The 27,754-nt window shown below is 36.4% G+C and overlaps 1 protein-coding gene and 1 long non-coding RNA gene across 3 annotated transcripts; one reads left to right on the top strand and one right to left on the bottom strand.

The window, feature by feature from the left end:
* Window positions 1-2,732: 2,732 nt before the first annotated feature.
* Window positions 2,733-3,722, top strand: LOC125063697. Its single transcript, XR_007119553.1, has 2 exons — window positions 2,733-3,014; window positions 3,095-3,722. It is a non-coding gene; the product is annotated as an uncharacterized LOC125063697 (long non-coding RNA).
* A 6,837-nt stretch (window positions 3,723-10,559) lies between these two features.
* LOC125063400 lies at window positions 10,560-27,418 on the bottom strand. Of its 2 annotated transcripts, none has more exons than XM_047669822.1 (5): window positions 27,247-27,418; window positions 26,966-27,157; window positions 26,443-26,535; window positions 24,470-24,567; window positions 10,560-10,887 (listed from the first exon to the last, which is right to left on the bottom strand). In XM_047669822.1, exons 1-5 carry the CDS (start codon window positions 27,280-27,282, stop codon window positions 10,710-10,712), a joined length of 597 nt encoding a protein of 198 aa, XP_047525778.1. In that variant the 5' UTR covers window positions 27,283-27,418; the 3' UTR covers window positions 10,560-10,709. The 2 variants fall into 2 exon arrangements, with proteins under 2 accessions (XP_047525778.1, XP_047525777.1); XM_047669821.1 differs by lacking the exon at window positions 10,560-10,887 and adding an exon at window positions 21,496-21,856 and having other exon boundaries at window positions 27,247-27,417.
* Window positions 27,419-27,754: the final 336 nt, after the last annotated feature.

A 27,754-nucleotide genomic window follows, 5' to 3' on the forward strand; every position in this document is an offset into this window, starting at 1 on the left:
GCGGAGATTTTGTGCAATCCTATTGGTTAATATTTCTCCGTTTCTCGGCTCCGCTGCCTCGCTCCGCTCTGGTGGACTGGCAGCCTTATACACGTGCGTCGGCGATTGCGTTGGCAACGGTACTGGATAGGCGAAAACGGGGCGGGGTGCGGGGAAGCGCATTCCAGCGAGGTTCGCAGATATTTCCGACGGCTTGTAATTGCAGATGTCGCTATCATCGCTTGACCCATAACAATACGCTGTCAGTTTTCAGCATTTCTTAAAGCGGCCACTGACGATACGTCCATTAATCCGAATGGAGTAGTCGTCGTCCAAAATCGTCCCATGAATGGTAAAAAAGTATTCCATTTGGATGGACTTCAGCCAGCTCTGGATTTCCAAAAGGATTGAAATCCATGCGTCCAGGCCAAATGGACGTCATCCGTGGCCGTCCGTCAATGGCAGAAACGAGCGCCAGCCGCCACGCCATATGGAAGCAGTCCGAATTGTCCGTGAATGGGCGAAACGGCGTCAATTTTTTTGGGGTTTTTGTTTCATTTTATGTTTTGATGTCGATGGTGGTGCATGTGCTGTGTATTTGTCATGCGTTATAATTTTCTTTTTATTATGTCTTTGTCCGCGCGTGATTTTGTGTTGGAAGTAATAGAAAAATATAAAAGTATTTATATTATTAAATAAATAAAAGTATTTCTTTGTTTCAACCAATCCTTCATCCACCTTCTCTTAGGGTTTTTTTGTCTTTTTAATAAAATACACACAACTGCTGCCACCAGTAAAGTATTGTTATCCATAGTATTATTTATTTCCTTTCCGTACGATTGCAAAGTTCGAAGTGACGCCATGCATCCAAATGGAAGTATCGTGAATGGTACCGTATCTCGATAAATTTCCATTTGGAGTGCATCCAAAAGGAAGTCTACTAAATGGACGTATCGTCAGTGGCCGACTTTACGTAAATCTTTTAGTAAATCTTAGATACGATTTAGTAAATCTTAAAAGATGTAAACAAATGAAAACTCCTGAATAATGTCTTCGACATAGACTGTTCCTCAATTAAAAGTAAAATTGAAGACTCGGGGCGGGAAAGGCAGATCTTGTCACGAGGTATTCACATTGGATGTTTTTCAATATTCATTGAACAAAGGGATGAAGATCAATCATATTATGTTAAAAGTATTGGACAAATTTTATGTGGTAGGTATATTTTAAAAAGGCACTACTTGGTACCTTGAGGCCAATTTGATTATTCCTAATTTCCATTTTCCTAGCGTATAAATTCTACAGATTAGAAAGACTAAATTAAGAGTTCTATAATTTAATTTATAAAGTCTGGCTAATGAAAGAAGATAATTGAATTATTTAAAAACTTTCCGATGGCAATACAGAATGTCATTGAATTTCTTAGCCAATGGACTTTGTATCCGGCTAATAAATAAATTTAAAAAAAAAATTGAATTTCTTAGGTTTATACGATTTATTGTCTTGATACTTCATGCAATTATATACTCATTTTTATTTCTATTATATTTTTTTCCGAATTTCGTTTTATTGTATTTTTTGGATTCTGATTATTCCGAATAAAGTTGTGTTTTATAATAAATACTTCAAGTTTTAGTTTTCCATGCAATCCTAGTCTAGCATTTTAAGTATCAATAGTAAAAGACTAAATACGTATTTTATTTAATTTTATAGAAATACAGTTACTATCAATGTAAAAATAATAAAATAAAATCCGCGCTTTTTCGTTATCTTCTTTTATAAGCTAGACTCTATAAAGATATAGGTCTACCAGGATGTGATAGCAAATTTTTTTTTTAAAATTAGCGATTTTCATATAGCAATAAAAGAAAAATTTCATGTGTCAACTGAAATTTCGAGGAATTGTTTTTGGTTTGGCTCCAAATTTCCTTTAAAAAGTGTTGAAAAAAAATGTCGAAGAAACCTCTTCGATCGCAAGCAACACATATTGTTTTCAATGTTTATCAAAGAATACTTGATCAACAAGATGCAGAACATACACAATCATCGATATTGAGCCATGTGCAAGCGTTGACTGATTAGTAGGAATGACACGTCTCGATACTTTGGTTTATGGGATTTTTCGTGTGTATTATATTATGTACTTATACTAAACTTTGGTTTATTTCAGGGGTTTCTTATACTACAAATAAACTTGGATAGTTTTTATTTAAAACTGATCAGAAACAAGATAAATGAGTTTTACACTGTTTCTTTCTCTCAAATAGGGATCGCTGAATAGCGAAAATCTTGTGAACATGTATTAAAAATTGAAAATCAGTTCATAGAACATTATCGGTTAATTGAGATGCAGGAGGAAAGGTTTATTATAAATACTACGTTGAAGACTTTTTTTATGGATGTGCAGTATTTGGAACCATTTTCAAGTTCTTAATTAATTAATAAACTCATGAACAGAGTAATTGGAGTTTTCATCTAAATTTATTGGATAAATTTTTATATATTTTGCATGTATCACACACAGAATCAGCCGCTATAAGGAAAAAAAGTATCAAAACGTTTTACTCCAATTTCCCTTTTTGCCATCAGATCCTGGTAGACCTATAACACTTTATACTTTAAAGTTTAACCTTAATCTGTGGATGAAACCCGATACTTATATACCACAGATACATTAGAGACTACAGTCTGCCAAGTATAAATGAGGAACAAAACTGCCAAACATTGCCGCTAGTAGCGCTGGTTACTGGTAAGGTAATTGGTAACGCTTGACTCTTAACAAATGTAAACAAACGTCAAATCCCTTAATTATTAATATTATAAAACAAGATAAAACATTTTTTTTTCAAAAATGCCTCGCTGCGCAGCAATCGGTTGTAATAATAATGGAAATCACAGTTTCCCTAAGGATTTACGAATAAGAAGACTTTGGGAAAAAGCTCTGAAAAGACGTAATTTCAAAGCTATAAACTATTCGAGGTTATGTTCGAAACATTTTATTGAATCCGATTATGAAGGCATAAGCTCTTCTACAGGTTTGCATAAATTAATTTTAAATTATGATGTAAATGGTATAGATATTTAATAAGCACTAATTATTATGCATTCATTTTAGGTTTACCTCAAGTTCATAAATATTTGAAAAAGACTGCAATCCCAACTGTTTTTGCCTGGAAGAAACCCACTACCACAGCAAGTATTGCAAGGGAACAAAGATATTTGAAACGCGAATCTAGAAAAAAACTGGTATTTCAATCAACATCTGCAACAGAGATTGACACTAATATTCCTTCTATACCTCAAGAAGAGACTATTGAAGTTTTGCCTCTGGTTCCTAACATTCAAGTTGAAGTTAAATTGATGACCAGTCCAGCCCAGGAAATCAGGGTAGCCCCACCTCCATCCACTCCAAATAGAGTATCAACCCAAACTACATTAATTCAGATTTTTATCCTCAGATAATATGTTATGAGATGCCAGATTGGTTTTGATTTTAGAGGACATATCTAAACTTAATTTGATGTTCTCTACATTATTACCAATGCCATATCATTAAAATTATAGGGGCAGCCATGTCATTAACATCAGTGTAATTTAAATGAAACGCAATCACTTGCAGTGACAAAGAACGACTAATTTATTCAAACACATCACAGATACAATAGACGACAGTAATACATTTTGACATAACTGTCATTAGATGGCGTTACTTGTACCATTTCTATATTTTGATACTTTCAACACTCCATGTCATCGACATACAGAGCTACAATAGTTTTTCTATTACCAACAATTTTAATATACAAACATGGCTCCATTCAAATGAACCCACTCGAAAAAATGCGGATTTGTGGATGCAGAGTAAGCAGACTTCATCACGAGCCCTAAGTCAACATGATATGGAAAGTATGAGAAATAATCTAACAGCTCATCTTTGCTTGTCATCATACGGTCTATATCAGTTCCCACTTGCTCTATGAATACCCAATCCATTAGATCTGTCAAATTAGACATCCCCAAGTGAGATGTTATATATCCATAAGACATAAGAGCTGCACAATCCCTATGACGTGTTCCTGTAGTCAACTTCAACTTCAAAGCCTTTATTTTTTCAACTAATACAAGAGAACAAAATATAAATGTATATTAAAAAAGTTCAACAAGCACAGCTGTCCTCTTGTATAGCTTGCCTTTGTGGCACAAAGGCCTCCTCCAGCTGTTTCCATTCCTTCCTATCCCTGGAAAGTCTTTGCCACACATGGTCTTCCTCTCTTTCGCTTGGTGTTGTAGCGAGGTGTCCATTGGGTGACTTTTTTCGACCATTTTGCTCTCTGGCCTCTGAGTAGGTGTCCTGTCTATCTCCATTTAAGCCTTTTGGCTCTGGTCATTGCATCTTCCCACTTGGTGATCCTTCGGAGATCTACAGCTCTTTTCCTATCATTCCGTGTGTAACCTAGTATGCTCCTTTCCATAATTCTCTGACAAGTCACAAGCTTTTGACTTGTGACTTGCTTAGTGGTCCAAGTTTCGCAGCCGTACGTTAGGATAGGTAAGATACAGGTGTTGAAGATGCTCCTTTTGATTCTTAGTGGGTACTCTTTATTCTTTAGGATGTGTTTTAATGACCAGAATCTTTTCCAGGCATTTGAGGTTCTTCTCTTTATTTCCTGATGGGCTTGTTCTGTCATGGAGATGAGTTGTCCCAAGTATATGTAGGTTGTCACATATTCTAGCTTTTCGTTCTCTAGGATAATAGTATCTGGTGTTCTGTTTGTCATGGCTTTTGTTTTTGATTTGTTCATTGTTAAACCCACTTCTTTGCTTTTGGTTGCCAGTTCTTCGATCATAGTTTGTAGTGTTCCCGGGTTGTCAGTTATGAGCACAATGTCACCTGCAAATCTCAAATGGTTGATCCTTTCTCCATCTATGTTTATACCGCAATCTTCCCAGTGTAGGTTTCTGAAGACTTCTTCCAACACACTAGTAAAGAGCTTAGGCGAAAGAGGGTCTCCCTGTCTGACTCCTTTTTTGAGTGGAAATGATTCACCCAGCATCTCCAGCTTCACCCTGGCCGAGCACTGGCTGTACACATTTCCGATGAGTCTAATGTATTTCCCTTCAATGCCTTGGTTTTTTAGCGCTCTCCAAATGCATGGGTGCTCCAAAGAGTCGAAAGCTTTGCTGTAGTCGACAAAAGCCCGGTTCCTGTAGTACCGATTCTCAAATTTGCCAATGGATGTTTTGGAAACCTGTTAAAGAACATATCATATGACGCTACCTATACATTAAAGGTTCGGTCATTCTGCCAACCCAAATAGATATCAACCATATCATTGACTGTTCCAGCTTCCTTGCATAGAGATAACAGCTGAGCATTAATTCTAGTGATCACGGAATTCTTATACTCAGTCGCACTAGTCCTGATCAACCGGTATATCCCTAAGACTGCTCCGGCCATCCAGGAGTCATGATCTGAATTGACTTTGTCAACCCCTGGAAAATCCCTCTTCACTAGCTTTGTTTTGGGATCAATTATAGACATGGGAGATATTTCCTCACCTGATCTCCCGATAGAAACACCGTATGAATTCCAGTCTTCTTGCAAAGTATCAGTTATACTGGATCCATACAAGTATAGAAATGTACCTACATGCAATCCTTATATCTATTTTGTTGTCTATTATGGCTTTCCTTATCATACCCCAAGCCATCTTGATATCCTCTGTCACTAATTCGATCGGGACCGGCGGTTTAGATCCAGGGTTTGTCTCAAACCATGTATGCGGGTACTGAACATCTATAGTCGATTTAGGCGCTTTGGGCTCTACAATCATTTTCGTCGAAACTCTTACTAGGCTCATGATTACGATTTTCAATTAAATCCTGGGCCCATAACCTTACTTTTGAGAACACCCCTTAGCTACAAGCCTAGCTCTATAACGCACATTATTTTCTGAATCACCCTTCTTTTTAAGAACCCACTTGCACTTCACTATAGTTTCACCATTCGTAGGCCTATTTACCAACTCCCAAGCATCGTTGTCCTTAAAACACTGAAGTTCTTCTTTTACCGCTGACAACCACTGGTCCTTTTCTTCTCCTTGTAAAGCCTCTTCTATTGACAAACCATTGGCATCATCAAACTCCTCAGGGACACACATATTAGTCACTTTGTACTTTTCTGGCTTTTTCTTTATCCTGGTAGACTTGGGACGTGCCGGCAAATCAGAAGCATCTTCGTAATTACTTTGTATATAGTCTTCATCCGATAAACCTAGTGTTTCATCAGTTATTGTGGTTTCATCCGCACCGGTGACATTTTCTAAGGTTGATGCCTCCTTATCCTCTATGTCTCCCACTGAACATGATTTTTCCTTTCTCTCACTCTCAATAATTGGGATAGTGATATCTGGATGTTTATCCTTTTCCATGACAATGACCTCTCGGCTAGTTGTGATACACTTTGTCCTTGGATTATATATCCTGTATCCTTTGATACCATCAGGATATCCGACAAGAATGTGTTTTTCAGCTTTCTTGTCCCATTTCTGACGTCTTGCCTTTGCCACATGTACCATCACACTGCTACCGAAGATCCTGAGATGGCTCACATCTGGTTTATGACCAAAACAGACTTCATATGGAGTCTTATCATTCAATGATGGAAGTACTGTTCTATTCTGTAGGTACACAGCAGTATGTGTCGCCTCTGCCCACAACTCTTTCCCTAACTTCGCATCAAACAATAAGCATCTTGCTTTTTTCCACCACAGTATGATTATTCCGTTCCGATACACCATTCTGCTCGGGTGTGTACGGATTTCTTCTTTGGTGTATAATACCTTCATTCTCACTCACTCACACCCATTATCGCTTCTCAAGATTTTAATTTTCTTGCTCGTTTGATTCTCCACTTTGGCTTTATATTCTGCAAAACATCTGAGCGCTTCACTTTTATGCTTTAAGAAGTACACTGCTATCATTCGGCTGAAGTCGTCAATGAACAAGATAAAATACCTCGAGCCTCCCAACGATTCCTGCTCCATTGGTCCACAAATGTCAGAGTGTACCAAACCTGTGGAATGGCAGACGACACTGTTTGCCCTCACAGCATACAGGACGAGATGACTTATTTATGTCAACTTTTTCTTGGAGATCCATTCCTTCCACAGCAATTGACATTTTATTTAAATAAGTGCTATTGACATGGCCTAGTCTTCTGTGCCAGACATCTCCTGACACTGCTAAACTTGTCACTTCACTGTCAGCAAGTCTCACCTTGTACACTCCGTTACTGAGCACAGCCATAGCCACCATTTCATTATTTCTGTTGAACACGTTACAGCCTTCTGACGTAAATTGAACTCTGTTACCAGTCTCGATCAATTGGCTTACTGACAATAAATTTGTTGTCAATCCTGGAGCACACATAACATCTTTTTTACTGGTATCTCATATTCACATTGATCAGTTTTCGTCACAATATTTACGTCACCGGAACATAATACTTGAAGTTTCTCGTTGTTTGCAACACATATCTCCCGCATATCGTGGTATGTTGCATCCTTTATCCACTTTTAAGTGGCCGTCAAGTGCATACTCGCGCCAGAGTCGATGTACCAGTCGTACTTATTGAATTGGCTACTCAAAAACACTGCACTGAATGCATTACTCTGTTTACGTTGCAATTCTTTCGAATGATTACTTGAATTATCATTATTTGGGCATTGATTCTTGTAGTGACCCGTTTGTTTACACATTTGACATGACTTTTGGCACCACCACTGACACTGACATTTGACTTAGCTTGACTTTGCGCACCGGCTGACACATTTTTATTTTTCTTAGGTTGCCACTTCTGCGCGCCACTTGCAAATGCCCCACCAATTTTACTGGATTGAGAACCCACTTCCGTTTCCGATGGATGCTTTGTTCTAATGGCGTCCGTTGTAATTTGGATACCTGAATGCTCAATGGCCATGATCATCGGCATGAATTTTTCCGTCAATCCAGCTAGTAAAAGACAGCCGATCCACTCGTCACTGATTTTAAAACCTGTCCCGCTCAACTTTTGACCTGTCTCGATGATCTGCGTGACGTACGCCTGCATGGAAGCACAGTTTTCCAACCGTATTGAAATAAGGTTTCGCAAAAGAGATATTCTTCGCGAAAATCCGGAATCATCAAATAATGACTTAAGCTTGTTCCAAAGTTCTGACGATGTTTTGACTTCCTTGATATGCACGTACAAGGCGCTGTCTATAGTCATGATAAGCTTTGCCTTTGTTTTCGCATCTTCTGCAGCTTCTATCGTCTTCCCAGGTATTGGCCTGATGCAATGCACAATATCCTCCAGGACTAGAAAATTCTCTGCAGCGAAAACCCATTCTGAGTAATTTTCTCTGCCTTTCAGTTTGGGCACGTTGACTAGGTAATTCGATGCCATCCTCGTTAGTTAACTTACTGGATAACACGATCGATACAATTATAACTTCAATAAGTCCGACACAAAATTACTACTTTTAACAAAAGTATAGAGGTGCGCTGGGCCCATAACCTTAAATGAAACGCAATCACTTGCAGTGACAAAGAACGACTAATTTATTCAAACACTTCACAGATACAATAGACCACAGTAATACATTTTGACATAACTGTCATTAGATGGCGTTACTTGTACCATTTCTATATTTTGATACTTTCAACAGTAATGAATCAATTTCTTTTGATGTTAGTTAAATTAAGAAGAAATAAACCTGATTTTGAGATGGAAATTTTTTGGCATAAGTAAGCTGTTGGAAATTTTATATTTGTTACATGGGTAAATTTTGTTAATGAATTATGAAAAAAAAGATATTTGGCTTAGTTGCTCGCTGGTTGATTATTATATGTCAGATTTATTTAAGCCATATCATCCAGTTGCATGGTACAGAAATACCCATATCTAGTAGACAGTAGTGGAGACATTTACATTTTTTTTATCTATACTAAGCGCTCTAACCTAGGCTTTTAGGTTCAACTAAACGAAATAGCTAGAATACCGCAGGGCCCGAACGACCTGTATATATTTTTGTACCTCACATGTTAAAGAAGCACATTCTGTTAGCACTCGATTCTTTTCTTTTGTTATTTTTGTCTCTGTAATATTTGGTGTCTTTTTGTTATTTTTAATTTATGTAAACTTATTAATTAGGCCTGAATTAATAATAAATTATGTTATACACGCCGTCCGTAGGTACGTATTATCGAAGCCACACACTGGTTCTAGTTATGTAACTTGTTTCTTTTTTTCTTGTGTGGCCTTGTTGGTGCGGATTTAAATGATAAAATTTGTAATTATGGATTGTTTAATAAATTAATGATCATTTACAAGTTTTTTGAAACTATATTTTATACGGATTACTCTCAATTAGGTATTTAGTGTACCTACACTAATTAGTCATACCTATGACAACGCGCTAATGAATAAAATACCGGCAAAAATTCTCTTGGTCTTTGTATCAATCAGATTCAGATTAAATAATAATGGCAGATGGCGTTCCACCCGTTGGCAGTGCCCATTTTTTTTGAATCGATGATATCATGCCTCTTGCTTAGTTCCGCTGGCTCTGACCCAAATGTGACTTAGCCTTCGAAACGAGAAGCTCACTTTCCTGTACAACTAGTTGCTGGCTTACAGGTACGGGTTTTTTTTTTAAACGGACAGGAGACTCACCTAATGTTAAGTAATATGTGCCGCCCATGGACACTCACACTGCCAGAAAGCTCGCAAGTGCGTTGCCGGCCTTTTAAGAATTGGTACGCTCTCTTCTTGAAGGACACTAAGTCGAATTGGTTCGGATATACTTCAGTGGGCAGCTGGTAAATGCGTAGAAGACGTAGAAACCCCATATCTCTACGCAACGCCAAGGGATCAAGCCGTTCGGAAATTCATTGGTCGTCAACGATTCGAATCGCTCTTTGTTGAATACGGTCAAGCGGAAGGTGCTGGTACTGGGGAGCTCCTGCCCATAGAGGTGAGAACAGTACTCCGTGTGGGGCCGAATTTGTGGTTTAAAGATTTGCCAGCGGTGGCCCGGATTGAAATAGGTACCGTCTCGCCTTGCTGAGCACACCAAACTACTTAGAGGCTAATTTAGCTTTCCCTACGAAATGACCGCGAAACTGAACGTTATTCGATATGTCAACACCCAGTATTCCGATGCTACCTGAGGCTTTAAGGAGAGTTGTCTTCGAAGAGAGAAGTAGCGATAAAGGGTGTTTTTTTTAGCGGAAAACGCACAAACTTGTGTCTTCTTGGGGTTAAATGGACTAGATTTAGTCTACCCCAGTTCGAAACTTCAGAGACAAGTTTGTTCTGGTGCTCATCGACAACTGCCCGAGAAATACCTGCACGGTCCGTGTTAAGAGTATCCTCAGTGCTGTCGTCCGCATAGCAATGAATGTTGCCAAGTTGCAACATATCATTGATATGCAGATATGACATATGAGATAATGTACGTAAGAAATATATATAAGATGAATTACTTGAATTAAACTCTATTTCATGAGCAAACATTTTATTTTTTTCCATAAATATAACATAGTGAATATTATTCATATCAAACCGTTGTTTTTACGTTCTATTCTCTAAAACTTGTTAACAAGCGTTATATCAGAGATGAAGAAAAATGGAGAAGGCCGAAACCATGTCATATGAAACGGGGACGTTTGTAAAGTCAAAGGCGTATTCATTGTAAGGAAGCCACGCAGGAACAACAACTTGGTACTGGTTGAGGCAACGCAATGACTTCCTCATAGTTTGTACTAAGCACGATTACACGTCGTTCCATATACTTTTGGACACAGTGTCCCGTAAAGCCTCTTTTGAAGTTTGTCAACTCTGAGCAAGGAGCTTTTAGTCCGTCCCTGAAAACAGATAAAACTATGTACACAGTACATCGCTGAACAATACGTAAAATCACAAACGATATTTTTTGTATGGGAATCTTGAGCATAATCGGCGAATTGCACCGACTTACATTTAAATGTTGTAAAAATGTTTTTAAGACAAAGAACTACCATAAGACATTAATTAATAATTGAATTGAATAATGAATATGTCTGTGGATTTAATTGTATTACGTATTAGTGACGTAAAGATTTCTAAATTATTGTTATATAATTACCGCTATTTGCAACAATTAATTAATAGCTATAAATAATTGTTTGACTGTCAAAACATTACTTAGATGAAACTTAAAATTTGTGCATATAAAACAGTGGCGTAACTATACCATCTGGGGCCCGTGGCAAGTCTTCTTTTGATGGGGCCCCCCTATCAGTAAAATCGTCCCTACTTAGTTTAATTTTAATAAACTTCGAGATTTTCAGCGTACTAAATTACACGTTGTATACATCCCACTAATAGGCTTCCTCTCTTAGGCGAGAGGGAATGGTCTGTAGTCCCCACGTTAGCCCAATGCGTATTGGAGACTTCACATTCATCCATAGAACATAATATCTCTTGGCCAGGGGCCCTTTTGGGTCGGGGGCCCGTGGCATTTTGCCAGCCCTGCCACCCTATTGTTACGCCACTGAAATAAAAACACCGTAACAACTAAAGACGGCAATACAGTTCTGGAGACTTAAGTAAGATCCCATCTGTGTGACTGAATGTGGTGTGACTCGTATGTCAAAAATATCGTCGTCGTCGATACCTATTTTATATTCATATGTACAATGTACATGTATCCTGTGTAGATAATTATTTATTTATTATATTAATTGTGAGTCAATTAACCTTAAGTTGAGATTTTACATGTCTGTTTATATATACTATTATTTATACCTTTTCTTTGGATTTTATTTTTTGGGTTGCTCGATAGACGAAAAATATGGCACAAAGCGCACCACGCTTTTTCACAATAATACCAGTATTTTTTGTTCATTACCATTTTCAGCCTAAATTAGGAATTATTTTTCACTTTTAAGTTTGATGTGCTTTAAAAGCGTGTTTTTTAGTTTTTTTAAACTATTATTTATTGTACGGTATTTTAATATTAAAAATAAGATAATCGATGTTTACAATGCGATACATCGAATAGATCCGATGCTTGCTTTGAAGAGGTATTGAGGTAACAGTTATTTAAAAAAACAAATATTAATAAACTAACCTAACCTAACCGAACAATAATAATAATAGACTTTTTGGATAGCTCCGGCGCTACGGGAAATGCAGCTCCTACACCCTTGCGTACCAAAGCACAGGCATTTTATTTAGTGTTGCCCAAATGCAAGACCAAGACGAGACTTAGCCCAGTCTTGGTATTGTCTTGCGACAATACACCTGGTCTTGATCTTGGTCTTGGTATTGCGCTCTCAGTCTTGGTCTTGGTATTGGTCTTGCAGCAAGAGTCTTGCAAGTCTTGCGAGACTTACAAATACCTATTAGCCTATTGCTATTTATTGAACACGTTAGTTTAAATTAGTTTTATTTATTTAGTAAATTTATTTAATTATTTAGTAAAGACTATTGTCTTCAGCGATGATTTACTAACTAATAATAATTAATTTGTTTAATGGAATGGGATGGAAGAGTTGTAGAATAAAGACAATCTATGCAATTTAACATTTATTTAAATAAAAAAATTGCAGTACAGTACAGAATAGCATCGACATAATTAACTTCCATTAGACTTGCAAACGTTATACAAAACGAGTTCAAAAAGTTATAAGTACAAGTCAAAGCGTTTCCTTACACAAAAATTCTCCTAATGTACCTATGTAAATACCTATGTATTATTGTATCTACCTATAAATTGGTAAAGAAATGATATGAACGGCTCGCCAACATGCAGATATAAACCCCGAGAGGTTTTTGTTGTGTGGCTAAAACTAAATATGAATATGGTTGTTTTCGAATTAAAAAAAATTGGTTACTTTATATTAATTCTTTTGACCAAGAATTAATACAAAGTAACCACCTCGCTGATTCATCACTTAATCTATTTCTATGTTTTCTAATTACTAGCGATGCTTTAGAAAATAATCTCTCAGCAGGTACTGAAGTTGCAGGTATCGAAAGAAAATCACGAGCCATCTTGGATAAAATCGGATATTCCGTCTCATGCGTCCTCCACCACTCTAAAATGTCTTCCGAGCTGGCGGCTCTCGGTTTACTTAGATACTCCTCCAACTCGTCAGAAACTAAGCCTTGAAGACAAGATCCAGATGACGACGTAGAGGGACATGCATACAGTTTCTCAAAGTCTATTACATCTTCATATTCCTCATCCTCACATACTTTGTTTTCATTTCTTGGTAATTCTGGAGATTTAGACACCGAGTGTTGCTGTACGTGTAGACTTTTATATTCTTTATAAAGTTCATTAAATTTGTGCAGGCTTTCTGTTTTAATTTGCTGGCCCCATAATGTAATATCAAAAGTCTGAGCTTTGTGCCTTGGGTCTAAAATTAAAGTGGTACAGTAAATCCAGTTGCTCTTCTTATAATGTTTAAGCATTTTATCTCGGGCTGCTTGGAAACCTAAAATGAGCCTTTCATCCACTTCAGTTCGATTTGGTTTCTCATCTAATTGTTTTACCATTGATTCAATTTTATCAAGCAATAGATTGAATGATACAATGACTAGCGGTAATGTAACATATTTTTCTCCACCAAGTTTCGTTGATAAAAGTTTAAAGTTTATTAAAAACTTATGTATTTTTTCGAGTATTTGCCATTCCGTTTCTGTGATTTGAAAATCATTCAATTCGGTTACTGAAACGCATAATATGTTAATGCCAGGTCTCACTTTTAAACCAAATCCAATCATATCATGTGTGGAATTCCATCTTGTTGGACAGTCGAGTATAGGATTGAGATTTGATGGCACGCCAACTGCTTCACAAGCAGACTGGAACTTCCTCTTCAATATCTCGCTTCTTTTTATTTTACTGGAAATACTGCGTAATTTTGTAATACCTGTACGTGAGTCAGCAATATTTGGCACATATTCTTCATCTTCCTCAGTTTCGTCTTCATAGTCTTCATACTGCTGTTCTTGTTCTTTATTGTCAGTTTCAATGTGTAAAGCTAAGGTCTTTAGTAAATCTTGTACACCAAGGTTCAAAATGTGAGCAAAGCACCGGAAATGTTGATTGTCTGAATCAAAATGCAGCAGTTGTTTGCCAAGTTCACACATAAATTTGGTATTTGCAGTTGCGTTGTCCACCGTGATACCCTGTATTTTATTAATTATGCCATATTCCAATAAACATTCGTGGAAAATCGTTGCAATATCTAACCCAGTATGTCGACCGCGCGATGGTATAAAATCAAGGACTACAGATCGATACTTCCAGTCATTGTCTATAAAATGAATTGTGACCCCGTAGTAACTCCTACCAGCAATGGACGTCCATCCATCAATGGTAAATGACATTTTACATGAATATTGTTGTAGTCGATTTTTAACATTCGATTGTAGTTCTTCAAATCGCTCTTTAACTTTCCTTCTTAGTGTCGACCTTTTAGGAAATATCGTATTCGGGCATATCGATCGAAAATATTCCTGTGTATCTTCATCATCGAAAAATGAGAAAGGAAGATATTTTTTTACAATCCAATCAACTGTAGCTGTCATGAAGTTGTCACTTCGGTTTTCAGATACTGACTGAAATAAAATATTAAAATATGTGTTAATAATAGTAATAATAGGTACCTATTAAAATTTAAAACTATGAACATAGCATGATATCTATAAAAATATAATATAGGTACTAGAAAACCTAAACTATACCTAAACTAGCTTCGCATTTGAATAAATTACCTAGGTATAGGTCTGTACCTATATCTAGGTATCCTAGGTATACCTATAATCTGTATTATAATCGTGTTACGGAAAGGATATACTTAATGTACATACATATCAAAGGCACGGATTCCTATGGTGATAAGTGATAAGAAACCAATAAGGCAACATTTTTCAATACCTATAATTACCTACATAATTATTAATGTTTGTAAGTCTATACGTACACAAATCATTCATTACATAGGTACCTACGTCAGCTGATCGGTGTCAAATAGTGTCAATCAATTAATAATCGTCCCCGTAGAGCGAAAACACATTAGGTTGAAAAATGCCCAAATCGAGTTAACAATGCCAATAAAACTATAGTTTTTTCCCCTATTTAACTGTCTAACCGTCAATTTTGTAGGTATCCTAGTTTCCGATTTACAAAAAGTGAAAATTAAATAAATCTATTCTTTGGTCCTAATAGAAAATAAGAGAAATTACGAAATCATGTTAACTATTTTTTTATTTATCAAAAACTTACATAGCTTATAAAATAAAAGATTACCTAAGTTACTTTTATATTAACATTTTTAATTCATAGGAAGTGTAGAAGATTTTTTTTATATAAAAGTAGTTAGATTTTATACTATTATAAAACAAAATGTCTTTTAACTCTTAAGTTTTTTTTCATTATGTATATTTTGTATATCTACCAGTTAGTCGTAAATTACCCAAATCAAGTACATATAACATAAAAATAAACTCGATCTGAGTGAAAAATCACTAACTAGGGGCAAATATTAACTAATTCATAACTACATCGGATATTCTACAGAGAACAAATAACTAATTGGTTTTTTTTTTAGGTTTTCTCAGTAATAACTTAATCATCACTTTGGGTAGCTAACATTTTAACTTAATTTGATTTCCTTCAAAATGAAACTAAAAACATTAAAATATGGCATGACATGCTAAAGTTATGGCAATTTATATTTTTCAAAACTTTAACCCTCATTATCTCAAAACAGGTTTTTTGGACTTAATGAATTTTCGCTCTACGGGGACATATATTCATCCAAGAAACAACTCCGTATAACATTTGTTTTTCTGGTATTTTTATTATTATATTGATAGTTTGATGCCACAAAATAACAAATAATTGAACACATATTAGTTAGTACAAAATCGAAGTAGGTTTTGTAGCTTGGGAAATTGTTTTTTGTTTGTAGTAAAATAAACTTAAGTAGTGCCGCGGCTGCCTCAGTAATTAAGTAACTATGTACCTGCTTAAGTAGAGTACTTTATTTAGCTCACGGTTCAAATGAATGCAGATTCTAAACCAGATACCTACCTACCCTTTCTGTAACACGTAATACAAGGATACCTCATACCTATACAAACACCCGTTTGTAGAAATAGAGATTAAAATCGTAAAAAAATTTAATAACTACGAACTACTAGAACGTCCACTGCTGGACAAAGGCTTCCCATTCGGGGTGTAGTTGCCCATAATTGCCACGCTGAGGACTACGTACTACTAAATAATTTATAAAAAAAAATTTAAACTATAAAAAGTAAAGTAGGTATTTATGAAACACCCTAATTTGCATTGTTTTTTTTTTCATAAATTTACAAAAATAAAGTACCTACGAGAAACAGCTAGGTACTTTACTCTGGAAATTACTGTAATTATTAATTGGGTACCTAGTATTTACGTAACATATTTTTTTCTTACCTGTCTACTTATTGCAGTGGTTGTTAAAAACCTTGTGATATCTCCACTTTGACTTTGACTTAATGTTGGTTTTCTTACAGGAACAAATATTTGCGATTCCTTCCCGTGAAAAGATACTAGATGCTTTCTTAAGCCTGAAGTGTTTCTGTTTTTCATTTTTATTTCGACTTTCTTATGTTGGCACAATTTACACATACCAATTTGGGACGCATGAGTTATTTCGAAAAACTCGTCATATTTGCTTTTAAGTCTTTTAGATCTAATTCTGCAACTCTCACTACTCCGACTAGAGCTATTTGAATCTTCGTCACTCATGTCAAATTGTAAACATTCACTCCGAAAGTAATAAGGATTTAGAGTATCTAGCTAGGTAAATCGGCGAGAACAATAAATAAGATAGACTCGAAGCGGAACTCAATTGGAAATGACTGAAAATTATTTAAAAACTCATATTTATAAGCACAAGCCGAAGACCGACAAAGAAAAATGCGGCGTTCTTTGATAGATAGAATAAATCTTTGAAAGATTAAAAAACAGAAGTATCAGAATCAGAATCAGATAGGTTTTGTGCCTACGCAAAAATATAGTGCAGATAATAAATGCAAATAATATTGTTTATCACGTTCCTTTTTTATTGGAACTAGGCATGTTCCGTTAGGTCATGCCTCACGTCATGTAGGTACGATAGAAGTTGATAAACCGACACTTTAAATCTCGATTTTTGGAAGTGTGTGATTTTAAAACAAAACCCACGACGTCACTCATATTTGGAGTTTTTCCACGTTTCAAGTTTGTTTAAATTAACCCACTTCCAAATTTGCAGTGCAATGTCCTTTAAAAAGGTATAATAATAATATAAACTAGGTATATTGTTATTACAATTTTTTTTATAATATGCTTACGACTACAATCTTCCTTGCGAGGACAACATAATCTATTGGCGTCCGTTCTGAGCACCCGGAAACCTATTTTATTCTTTGGAACATGGGCAGTGGCGGCGACCTTTGACATGAAAGCGACGCGACGGCGGCAACACAAAGTCTAGGACTAAGGCGGACTAAATTTTTACCTATTTTGGTAGGGTTGTCAATGCTGGCATTAGCACAGAAAAATAAAATTAAGTAAACACAACGTTTTAACTAGGTATCTACGATAGAATATTTTTTCTACTAATTCCCTAAGTACTCAGTCTAAATATATTTTTCATAATTTGTTGTGTGTAATAGTGAACTCTAAATCTTACTTAAGAGCTTTTTTTAAAATAAACTTATGGAAAGCACTGACATGGCATATACAATTTTCAATCTTGCTGCTCACATTTTAGTACCTAGGTATATCACTCACTATCTATCATTTACCGATATTAACAATGATTATTTCGAAATTAAAATATTCGAAATTCAATAGATGCAATACCTACTTAGTTATTAATTATGATCTCGCCGGACAGCCAGTGTGAGAATGTATTTGTACAAGAAACTCAGAGCATTCAATTTATACCTACCTACTGCTGAGACATTTAATTTTATCCCCCTATACCAACCCTACCAAAATAGGTAACAATTTTGTGTGCCTCTGTCCGTACTCTTTGTCGGCAAATGCGGCGCTCAAACAGTGTCAAATGCTGTGATACACTTGTTGCAAACCGCGGCGTCTTTGTCGGTAAATTATCAAATAATTAGGTATATAATACACCGACCGACCAACAGTTTATTCGCAGAACGTCACATTTTCCCAATTAACCTTGAACCTTAATACTCTAGCGATAAAGTTGAAAATCTGTTAAAGAAATTTGACAGATTGTAGGAGCTCAATGTGCTGGCGTCTGTACCATAACATTGGCTGCCGTAGAAACTGTTACTAGACCTACTCGACTCGCTAGCTTGTTAGTTTTAAATTTTTCTGAATAGAAGAATAATATAAACTTTGAAACATAAGTAGCTACCTACATAATGTTTATATAATTTTGTTGGCTATAATTTTAAGCACATACCAACCTACGAGTACTAACGTAAAATCTGCACATTAGACATAAACAAGCATAATATATTATTATAGGTAGATACCAGCGTTGCCATACGTCCCGATTTTTTAATGAACATGAAATGCCCCGCGCGGGACATTTTTCCCGCTTTTTGGGGTTACTCAAGACACCACTGCCATGCTCAGAAATTGCACCAGCTCTTTTAACAGCTACCAAAAAAAGATACCAGGTATATCATATACTCATTCCTCAGATTTCTGACAATTATTTGAAACGCCATTTGTCTAATGATATGAATACTTTTTTTGGTTTAGTTTTGTTTTGTTTATTTTTTTTTTTTTATTAAGAAGACAAGTGTTTAACGATAGGGTAACTCTGATTTAAAATATCACCTTTAGTTACTATGTCCCGCTATTGACGAGAGATTCCCACTTTTTTAACTGAAAAAGTTCCAAAATCCCGCCTTGACAATAAAAAATCTGGCAACGCTGGCAGATCTGTGGTAGATCAACAAGGTATGAACTTTGCTAGAAAGTTATTCTAGGTACATTTACATCACATGGGATGATGGGAACAGATTTGTGAGTATTAACACGCTACCTACTTAATAAATAGTTGAAATATAATAAGTACTTACCTACCTAATCAATACAATACCTTTCAGGGTTCTTTCAGACGAGCGGCACGTTGCCAACTGCAGATACAACTGCAGCCCTTAGTTTAGTGTTATGACGATACCTACGGTTTTGATACTGGGGAACGTTTCTCAAAATCGGGATTTAATACAAATACCTACTTAATAATGCCCAAATCTCAGTTTGACTTAACTGCAAGACGCAAGAGTCTTGCAGGTTTAAGTATTGTCTTGCTCAAGTCTTGCAGGCTTCAGTCTTGGTATTGGTCTTGCTACAATAAGGCGGTCTTGGTATTGGTCTTGGTCTTGCAAAAGTGCAAGAACAAGACCAAGACTGCAAGACCAAGACCGATTTTGGGCAACACTAATTTTATTCAAGCCTCTGCAGCTTTGGCTTTTTTGACTAAAGGCTGGTCGCCTTAGTTAGCCGCTACGCCTTACATAATGCCTGTGCTTTGTTACAGCGGGTGGGGGCTGCTCTTCCTCCGCGCCTCCGATTTTTTATATTATACACTCTAGGGGTGGGGCAGACAAGACCACGTGGAGAGTGAATCAATTTCTTTTGATGTTAGTTAAATTAAGAAGAAATAAACCTGATTTTGAGATGGAAATTTTTTGGCATAAGTAAGCTGTTGGAAATTTTATATTTGTTACATGGGTAAATTTTGTTAATGAATTATGAAAAAAAAGATATTTGGCTTAGTTGCTCGCTGGTTGATTATTATATGTCAGATTTATTTAAGCCATATCATCCAGTTGCATGGTACAGAAATACCCATATCTAGTAGACAGTAGTGGAGACATTTACATTTTTTTTATCTATACTAAGCGCTCTAACCTAGGCTTTTAGGTTCAACTAAACGAAATAGCTAGAATACCGCAGGGCCCGAACGACCTGTATATATTTTTGTACCTCACATGTTAAAGAAGCACATTCTGTTAGCACTCGATTCTTTTCTTTTGTTATTTTTGTCTCTGTAATATTTGGTGTCTTTTTGTTATTTTTAATTTATGTAAACTTATTAATTAGGCCTGAATTAATAATAAATTATGTTATACACGCCGTCCGTAGGTACGTATTATCGAAGCCACACACTGGTTCTAGTTATGTAACTTGTTTCTTTTTTTCTTGTGTGGCCTTGTTGGTGCGGATTTAAATGATAAAATTTGTAATTATGGATTGTTTAATAAATTAATGATCATTTACAAGTTTTTTGAAACTATATTTTATACGGATTACTCTCAATTAGGTATTTAGTGTACCTACACTAATTAGTCATACCTATGACAACGCGCTAATGAATAAAATACCGGCAAAAATTCTCTTGGTCTTTGTATCAATCACATTCAGATTAAATAATAATGGCAGATGGCGTTCCACCCGTTGGCAGTGCCCATTTCTTTTGAATCGATGATATCATGCCTCTTGCTTAGTTCCGCTGGTTCTGCTACCCAAATGTGACTTCGCCTTTGAAACGAGAAGCTCACTTTCCTGTACAACCAGTAGCTGGCTTACAGGTGCGGGTTTTTTTAAACGGACAGGAGACTCACCTAATGGTAAGTAATATGTGCCGCCCATGGACACTCACACTGCCAGAAAGCTCGCAAGTGCGTTGCCGGCCTTTTAAGAATTGGTACGCTCTTTTCTTGAAGGACACTAAGTCGAATTGGTTCGGAAATACTTCAGTGGGCAGCTGGTAAATGCGGTAGAAGACGCAGAGACCCCATATCTCTACGCAACGCCAAGGGATCAAGCCGTTCGGAAATTCATTGGTCGTCAACGATTCGAATCGCTTTTTGTTGAATACGGTCAAGCGGAAGGTGCTGGTACTGGGGAGCTCCTGCTCATAGAGGTGAGAACAGTACTCCGTGTGGGGCCGAATTTGTGTTTAAAGATTTGCCAGCGGTGGCCCGGATTTTCAATAGTACCGGCTCGCCTTGCTGAGCACACCAAACTTCTTAGAGGCTTATTTAGCTTTCCCTACGAAATGACCGCGAAACTGAACATTATTCGATATGTCAACACCCAGTATTCCGATGCTACCTGAGGCTTTAAGGAGAGTTGTCTTCGAAGAGAGAAGTAGCGATAAAGGGTGTTTTTTTAGCGGAAAACGCACTAACTTGTGTCTTCTTGGGGTTAAATGGACTAGATTTAGTCTACCCCAGTTCGAAACTTCAGACACAAGTTTGTTCTGGTGCTCATCGACAACTGCCCGAGAAATACCTGCACGGTCCGTGTTAAGAGTATCCTCAGTGCTGTCGTCCGCATAGCAATGAATGTTGCAAAGTTGCAACGCATGATGATATGCAGATATGACATATGAGATATTGTACGTAAGAAATATAAATAAGATGAATTACTGGAATTAATCTCAATTTCATGAGCAAACATTTTATTTTTTTCTATACATATAACATAGTGAATATTATCCATATCAAACCGTGGTTTTTACGTTCAAATCTCTAAAACTTGTTAACAAGCGTTATATCCGACATGAAGTAAAATGGAGAATGCCGAAACCATGTCATACGAAACGGGGACGTTTATAAAGTCAAAGGCGTATTCATTGTAAGAAAGCCATGCAGGAACAACAACTTGGTACTGGTTGAGGCAACGCAATGACTTCCTCATAGTTTGTACTAAGCACGATTACACGTCGTTCCATATACTTTTGGACACAGTGTCCCGTAAAGCCTCTATTGAATTTTATCAACTCTGAGCAAGGAGCTTTTAGTCCGTCCCTGAAAACAGATAACACTATGTACATCGCTGACCAATATGTAACATCACAAACGATATATAAAGTAACGATATTTTTTGTGTGGGAATCTTGAGCATTATCGGCGAATTGCACCGACTTACATTTAAATTTTGTAAAAATGTTTTTAAGACTAAGAACTACCATAAGACTTTTAATTTTCTTTTAAATTAATAATTGAATATGTCTGCGGATTTTATTATATTACGTGTTTTTTTTATTATTGTCAATACTCTACTGCCCCTGCCATTGTGTTCAGGGACTTTTTTTTTAATTTTTCTAAAAAACTAGTTACATTATATTAATTTTAATTAACTAGATAGTTCACGAATGTGTTACACGTCTCTTGAAATACGCCCCGGCTACATCGGTAATATTTTTATTTACAATATTGCGAACCGGGGCGTAATTCCTCGCGAGACCCGCTCTTTCAGTTTTGTTTGCCGCCTTTATATATTTAATAATTTTTTCGCAGAACCGTTCCAGGCACGGTCTGTGCTTTATTAACATTTCCTGTACGTAGTTGGTCCCAAAGTTCTGTCACTGGCACATTATTTCTAAATTTCGAGCAGGATTTTATAAAAAAGTTATTGCATTCTATTTTGGAATGTTTGACTATTGTTTTAAAACAAAAAACAATAACTTTCCGTAATTTTTCACGATGCAGTGGACATTGAATGAAGACCGAATACTTGTTATTGTGTTGCACCGCTGTGGGCACTCGCCGAGTACCATTTTCAAGTTGCTCAAAAATTTGAATATAACGCTTAGGTTTGTGGACGGTACTATTGATATGTACCTTGAAGTCTCCAGTGTTGAGGACAAGAAAAGAACTGGCCGGCCACGCTCCGCTAGAACACCAGCAGTAATCAAAGCTATCAAGGCGCGGATAGCAAGAAATCCTGCCCGAAAACAGAAGTTGATGGCTTTGCAGATGGGTGTCAGTAGGATAACAATAAAAAAGGTTTTAAATGAAGATCTTGGTCTACGAGCATACAAAAAAAGAATGGGAACTTACTTAATGCTCGTCTTAAAGCAATAAAGCTTAAGAGATTGCGTGTGTTGCTTAAGCGGTACGCGAAAAACCGACACAGTGATATCCTCTTTACGGACGAAAAATTCTCGATATTGAAGAGAAGTACAATAAACAGAATGATACAGTGTACGCTAGGAGTTCTGAAGAAGCTGAAAATAAAGTTCCAAGGGTGCAACATGGACATCATCCATCACCAGTAATGGTCTGGTTGGGAGTGTCCTATTACGGGCTAACTGAGGTACATTTTTCAGGTTTGGGTCAAAACCAGTGCTAAAGTGTACCAAAAGACGGTTTTGGATCGCCTTGTCAAAGACCTGTCCAGCACCCTATTTGCGGGACATCACTTCGTGTTCCAGCAGGACTCTGCGCCTGCATACAAAGCCAAGACCACTAAAGCCTGGTTTGAGCGTCAAAACATCGACTTAATTAGACATGCGGATTGGCCTTCCTCCAGTCCGGACCTTAACTCTTTGGACTATAAATTTTGGCAGGTCTTAGAGAGGAAGGTCTGTGATACACCCCATAAAAATTTGGAGAGTCTGAAGTCATCTTTAAAAAAATCAGTGACTGAAATCGACATGAATATGGTGCGTGCTGCGATAGACAACTGGCCGCGGTGCTTAAGGGCCTGTATTAAAAATAAGGGAGGTCATTTCGAATATTTTTATGCTATTTCTATTCCTTAATTAATGTACTATGAATTGATATATGACTCATTAAAAACTGATCAGTACTTTTGTTTTTATCATTATTTCCATTTATGACAGAACTTTGGGACCGACTACGTAGGCCATTACTGTCTATATTACGTGTAGGTGACGTAAAGGTTTCTAAATGATAGATAATTAATTACCGCTATTTGCAACAATTAGTTAATAGCTATAATTTTTTGACTGTCAAAACTTAAAATGAACTTATATTAATGAATATGAATATATATATATGAATTAACTTATATGAAACTTAAAATTTGTGCCTATTAAAACACCGTAACAACTAAAGACGTCCAGACAGTTCTGGGGACTTCAGATCCCCTCTGTGTGACTGAATATGATGCGACTCGTATGTCAAAAATATCGTCGTCGTCGATACATATTTTATATTCATATGTACATGTATCCTGTGTAGATATATTATTTGAAGTCATACTAATGACCAACGCAGATGGCTGAACACCTACTTGCCTTTACAAAATGATCACGAAACAAATAGTAGGTAATCTATCGCAAAAGATGTAAAACCGAGGTTGTAGCGCCACTCTTGTTTCAACCTAATTGTTACTAAGAGGTCCTAGAGTTACTGAAAATGCAAAAATTTATGACGCACGGAATTCAGATTTAGGGCAGTCTCGTTTCTGCATCTTACCCTAAGTCTCGGGACGTATTCTTTAGTATATTATCAGCATTTTAGCGCAACCCTTAAGATTAAGAGGGATGGAAAATAGATGTCCGATTCGCAGACTCGGTTGGGTCGGACGAATCGGTTGAGCCATTTCGTAGGAGTTTAGTTACAAACACCGTCAAACGAGAATTTTATATAAATAAATAGAAATATACTTACATACATTTTTCTCCTTTGAACGATTGAACCATGTTGTTTTTAGAGTTTAAGACTAGATGCCATTCATCATCGACCTTCACTGCCTTCGGTTGGAGAAACTAAACATATAACTCCTATATTGTCGTCTGAATTATAATAATCTTGGTCTTTTTTCCTAAAGACTACTTGTCTTTCTGCATCTATGCCAAGCACACACTTTCGACTATTGTCTCTGGTAGACTATAACAGCCACAGATAGACGTAAATCAAGATGCCCCGTTTTATCCTTTATGCCCGGGATACACGAGGGTTTCACAAGCTAGGATAGCAAGCTAGTACTGTCCTGGCTTGCTATCCGGCTAGGATTATTTTAATTAAGGTAGTATTATTGCAGTGTCTGAGGTGACTACACGTCTACAATTAGTTACTTCGTAAACTGTGCCAATTCGCGCTAGACGAATTAGAGGAAGAGTTACAAAAACGGGTGTGGACAAGACCGTGAATTTTAAGAAGAGATGAACGTGGATCATCTGCTTTACTATTGGAAGAATTTCGCAATGAAGATTAAGACGAGTATAAGAGTATTTTGCGAATAACGCCTGTTTTGTTTGATATTCTGTTGAGTCTTCTAACGCCAAAAATACAACGAATGCATACTATTATGAGACAGACCCTAACAGCAAAAGTAAAACTGGAGATCACACTTGATTTCCTTTCTTCCGGCATCCTGTTGCTATACAGGGGGCTCAGTCACATTTATCGAGTTGCAATATAAATATCTCAAAAACACGTCGCGGTGACAAAAAATAAACAAAACGCGTGGTTCCTGCTTACTAGCCAACTGAAAACTAGCTTCGCCGGCACATGAAGCTAGTACACAAGCCAGTATAGTAAAATCTGTGGTGGGGGGCGCTACTATCCTAAAAAAATAGAACTCCATCCTATTCAACACTATCCTGGCTTGTAAACTAGCTTACTAGCTCAGAAATGAAGCTAGTTTTATCTACACGAAGCCAGAAGTAGGAACTAGTTTGCTATCCTAGCTTAAAAACTAGCCTCGTGAAACTCGGGCATTACGAAATATGAATAATATAGGAATGACACCTCTAATAAACTAACTACTAACGATAATGTTATAAATCATAATAATCTAAAAGCATTAAAAAATATTAAACTACTAAAAATTCATGAAGTTATGGCGCGTCTAAACGGGCCATGTTTTGCTGCAATTGATGGCTGCAGCACTGTGGCCGGCAACATCGCAAACAATAGCAGCCACACTATGCAATATTGCAGTAATGTCCCGGCTATATAGCCAAACATGTTTTGTATAGCCACATATGGCCGATATTGCCCCGATGGGTGGCCGGACGATCGCTAGGCTATCGAATTCAACTGCAATATTGCACAGCCAGTTCTATTGTTGTTTCAGTCACTCTCTTTGTTATTGCACAGTGTATCCTTTTCTACGCGACATGACGTTTGCTATGAGTGAAGTGTGCCTGTTGCTATATTCTGTGTTTTGCGATCAGCTGCATTTTGACGTTAAATTAAATATTAATTAAAATTCAAGACTCAAATTGTCTACAGTTTCACGCCTATTAAAGTAAGGTCGAATCCACAATCTCTTCTTTTTCTATTTCTTTTTTATAACAATATAAGCTGCTGCGATCAGTGTGATTTCGTCAGCCATTGTTGCCGGTTTGTGTGGCCCGTTTATGAGTCTGCATCATGGGCCATACTATTGCAGACATATTGCAACACGTGGCCCAGCTTTAGATTGTTCGGCCATCAACTGCATTAAAATATTTTTCTAATGGCCGGACAATTAGTTGCCAACAGTGCAGCCATCAATTGCAGCAATACATGGTCCGTTTAGACGCGCCATTAAGTTAAGCTAAAGTTGAAATACTTTAATATTTCGTCGATGATTAAGGGACAAACTGATTTTATTATCTATTCATACTTAATACAAAAATAATATAATCCCTTACAGTTGATTTCGAACGGCACAGATTAATTTCTTTACCGTCTTGTCCATCAAATATACTTTCACGATCTTGATTGAAATGGATATTATCAGCAATCTAAAACAAAATCTCAATTTATGTTGTTAAAAGAGAACATGAGAATGTAACACAAAAGATGGTGCGTTTTGTTTTATTACTGGTATTACATTGGTCAAAAACATGTACACGCGAAATACGGACTTCGTTGATGCATTCTCACTATATAGAACGTCACATTGACATATCGTTCTAACTTTGAATTTGCCTTTCTTAACTTTGTAACTTCGTAACTTTGGTCAGTTCCCACCTTATTCCAAGTTCGCTTTGTAAAACGTTTCACTTTTTTCAATTAAAAGTTAAAGGCGTTTTTATTTGTTTACGTTCAATTTAATGACTATACACATATAGTCGATAGATAGCCTTTTTGTAGGAATATCTTATTGTCATAACGACAGATTTTCGTGTCATTCGACTTGCTTAAATTAATTAAATGGCTGTATTAACTTACCAGTAAATCGATTAATTCTGAAATTTCATCATCCGGAAAATCGGGAATTACCTCACAAAAATCGAGCTTGGCACATTCATCGGGAATCGTGAACTGTAACTGTCTTTCGAAATGTACACTATAAAGTGTACCTTCCGAGTTAGGGGTTTTTTTTGTTATGTTTACTTCAAGTCCAAAACTCTGTTTGAAGCTCTACGAATTAAAGTCATATAAATATATCTCTATTAATTAATATTTCTATGAGGAACTTAATAACCACTACTAATTAATAATTAACTTACCAGCAACAAAATGACCATTACGTGAATATTAATCATGGCTTGTCCCGATAAATATTTCCTCCTAAATGAAAATTAACAGTATGTTACAATATCAATCAGTATCATTAATTTATTAATGAACTACTTCTAAATTAGTTTATTAAATGCGAGATATGCTTATTAAATGAGGATAAAACTAAACATTCAAAAGGAATTTTGTCATATCGTGATATTTTTCCAAATATGTCTAAAATGTAGCAATAATTATTAGTATGTATAAAATAAGCGATAAATTTAAAATATATTTATTTATTTACACTTTGTTGCATTATGATATAAAAATTTAACAAAATTACAAGTAAAGGAAAGGCAACTGGCGGCCTTATCGCTTTCGAGCGATCTCTTCCAGGCAACCACTGTGAGAAAAGAAAATGTATTAAATTACATGAGGTAGGCAAAAAGTGCAAAAATAATATAAGAATATATAATAATAAAAAAAACTAAACAGGAACAAAAAAAAACAAACTAA

The sequence above is a fragment of the Pieris napi genome, chromosome 3 (assembly GCF_905475465.1).
Source record: "Pieris napi chromosome 3, ilPieNapi1.2, whole genome shotgun sequence".
NCBI lineage: Eukaryota > Metazoa > Arthropoda > Insecta > Lepidoptera > Pieridae > Pieris > Pieris napi.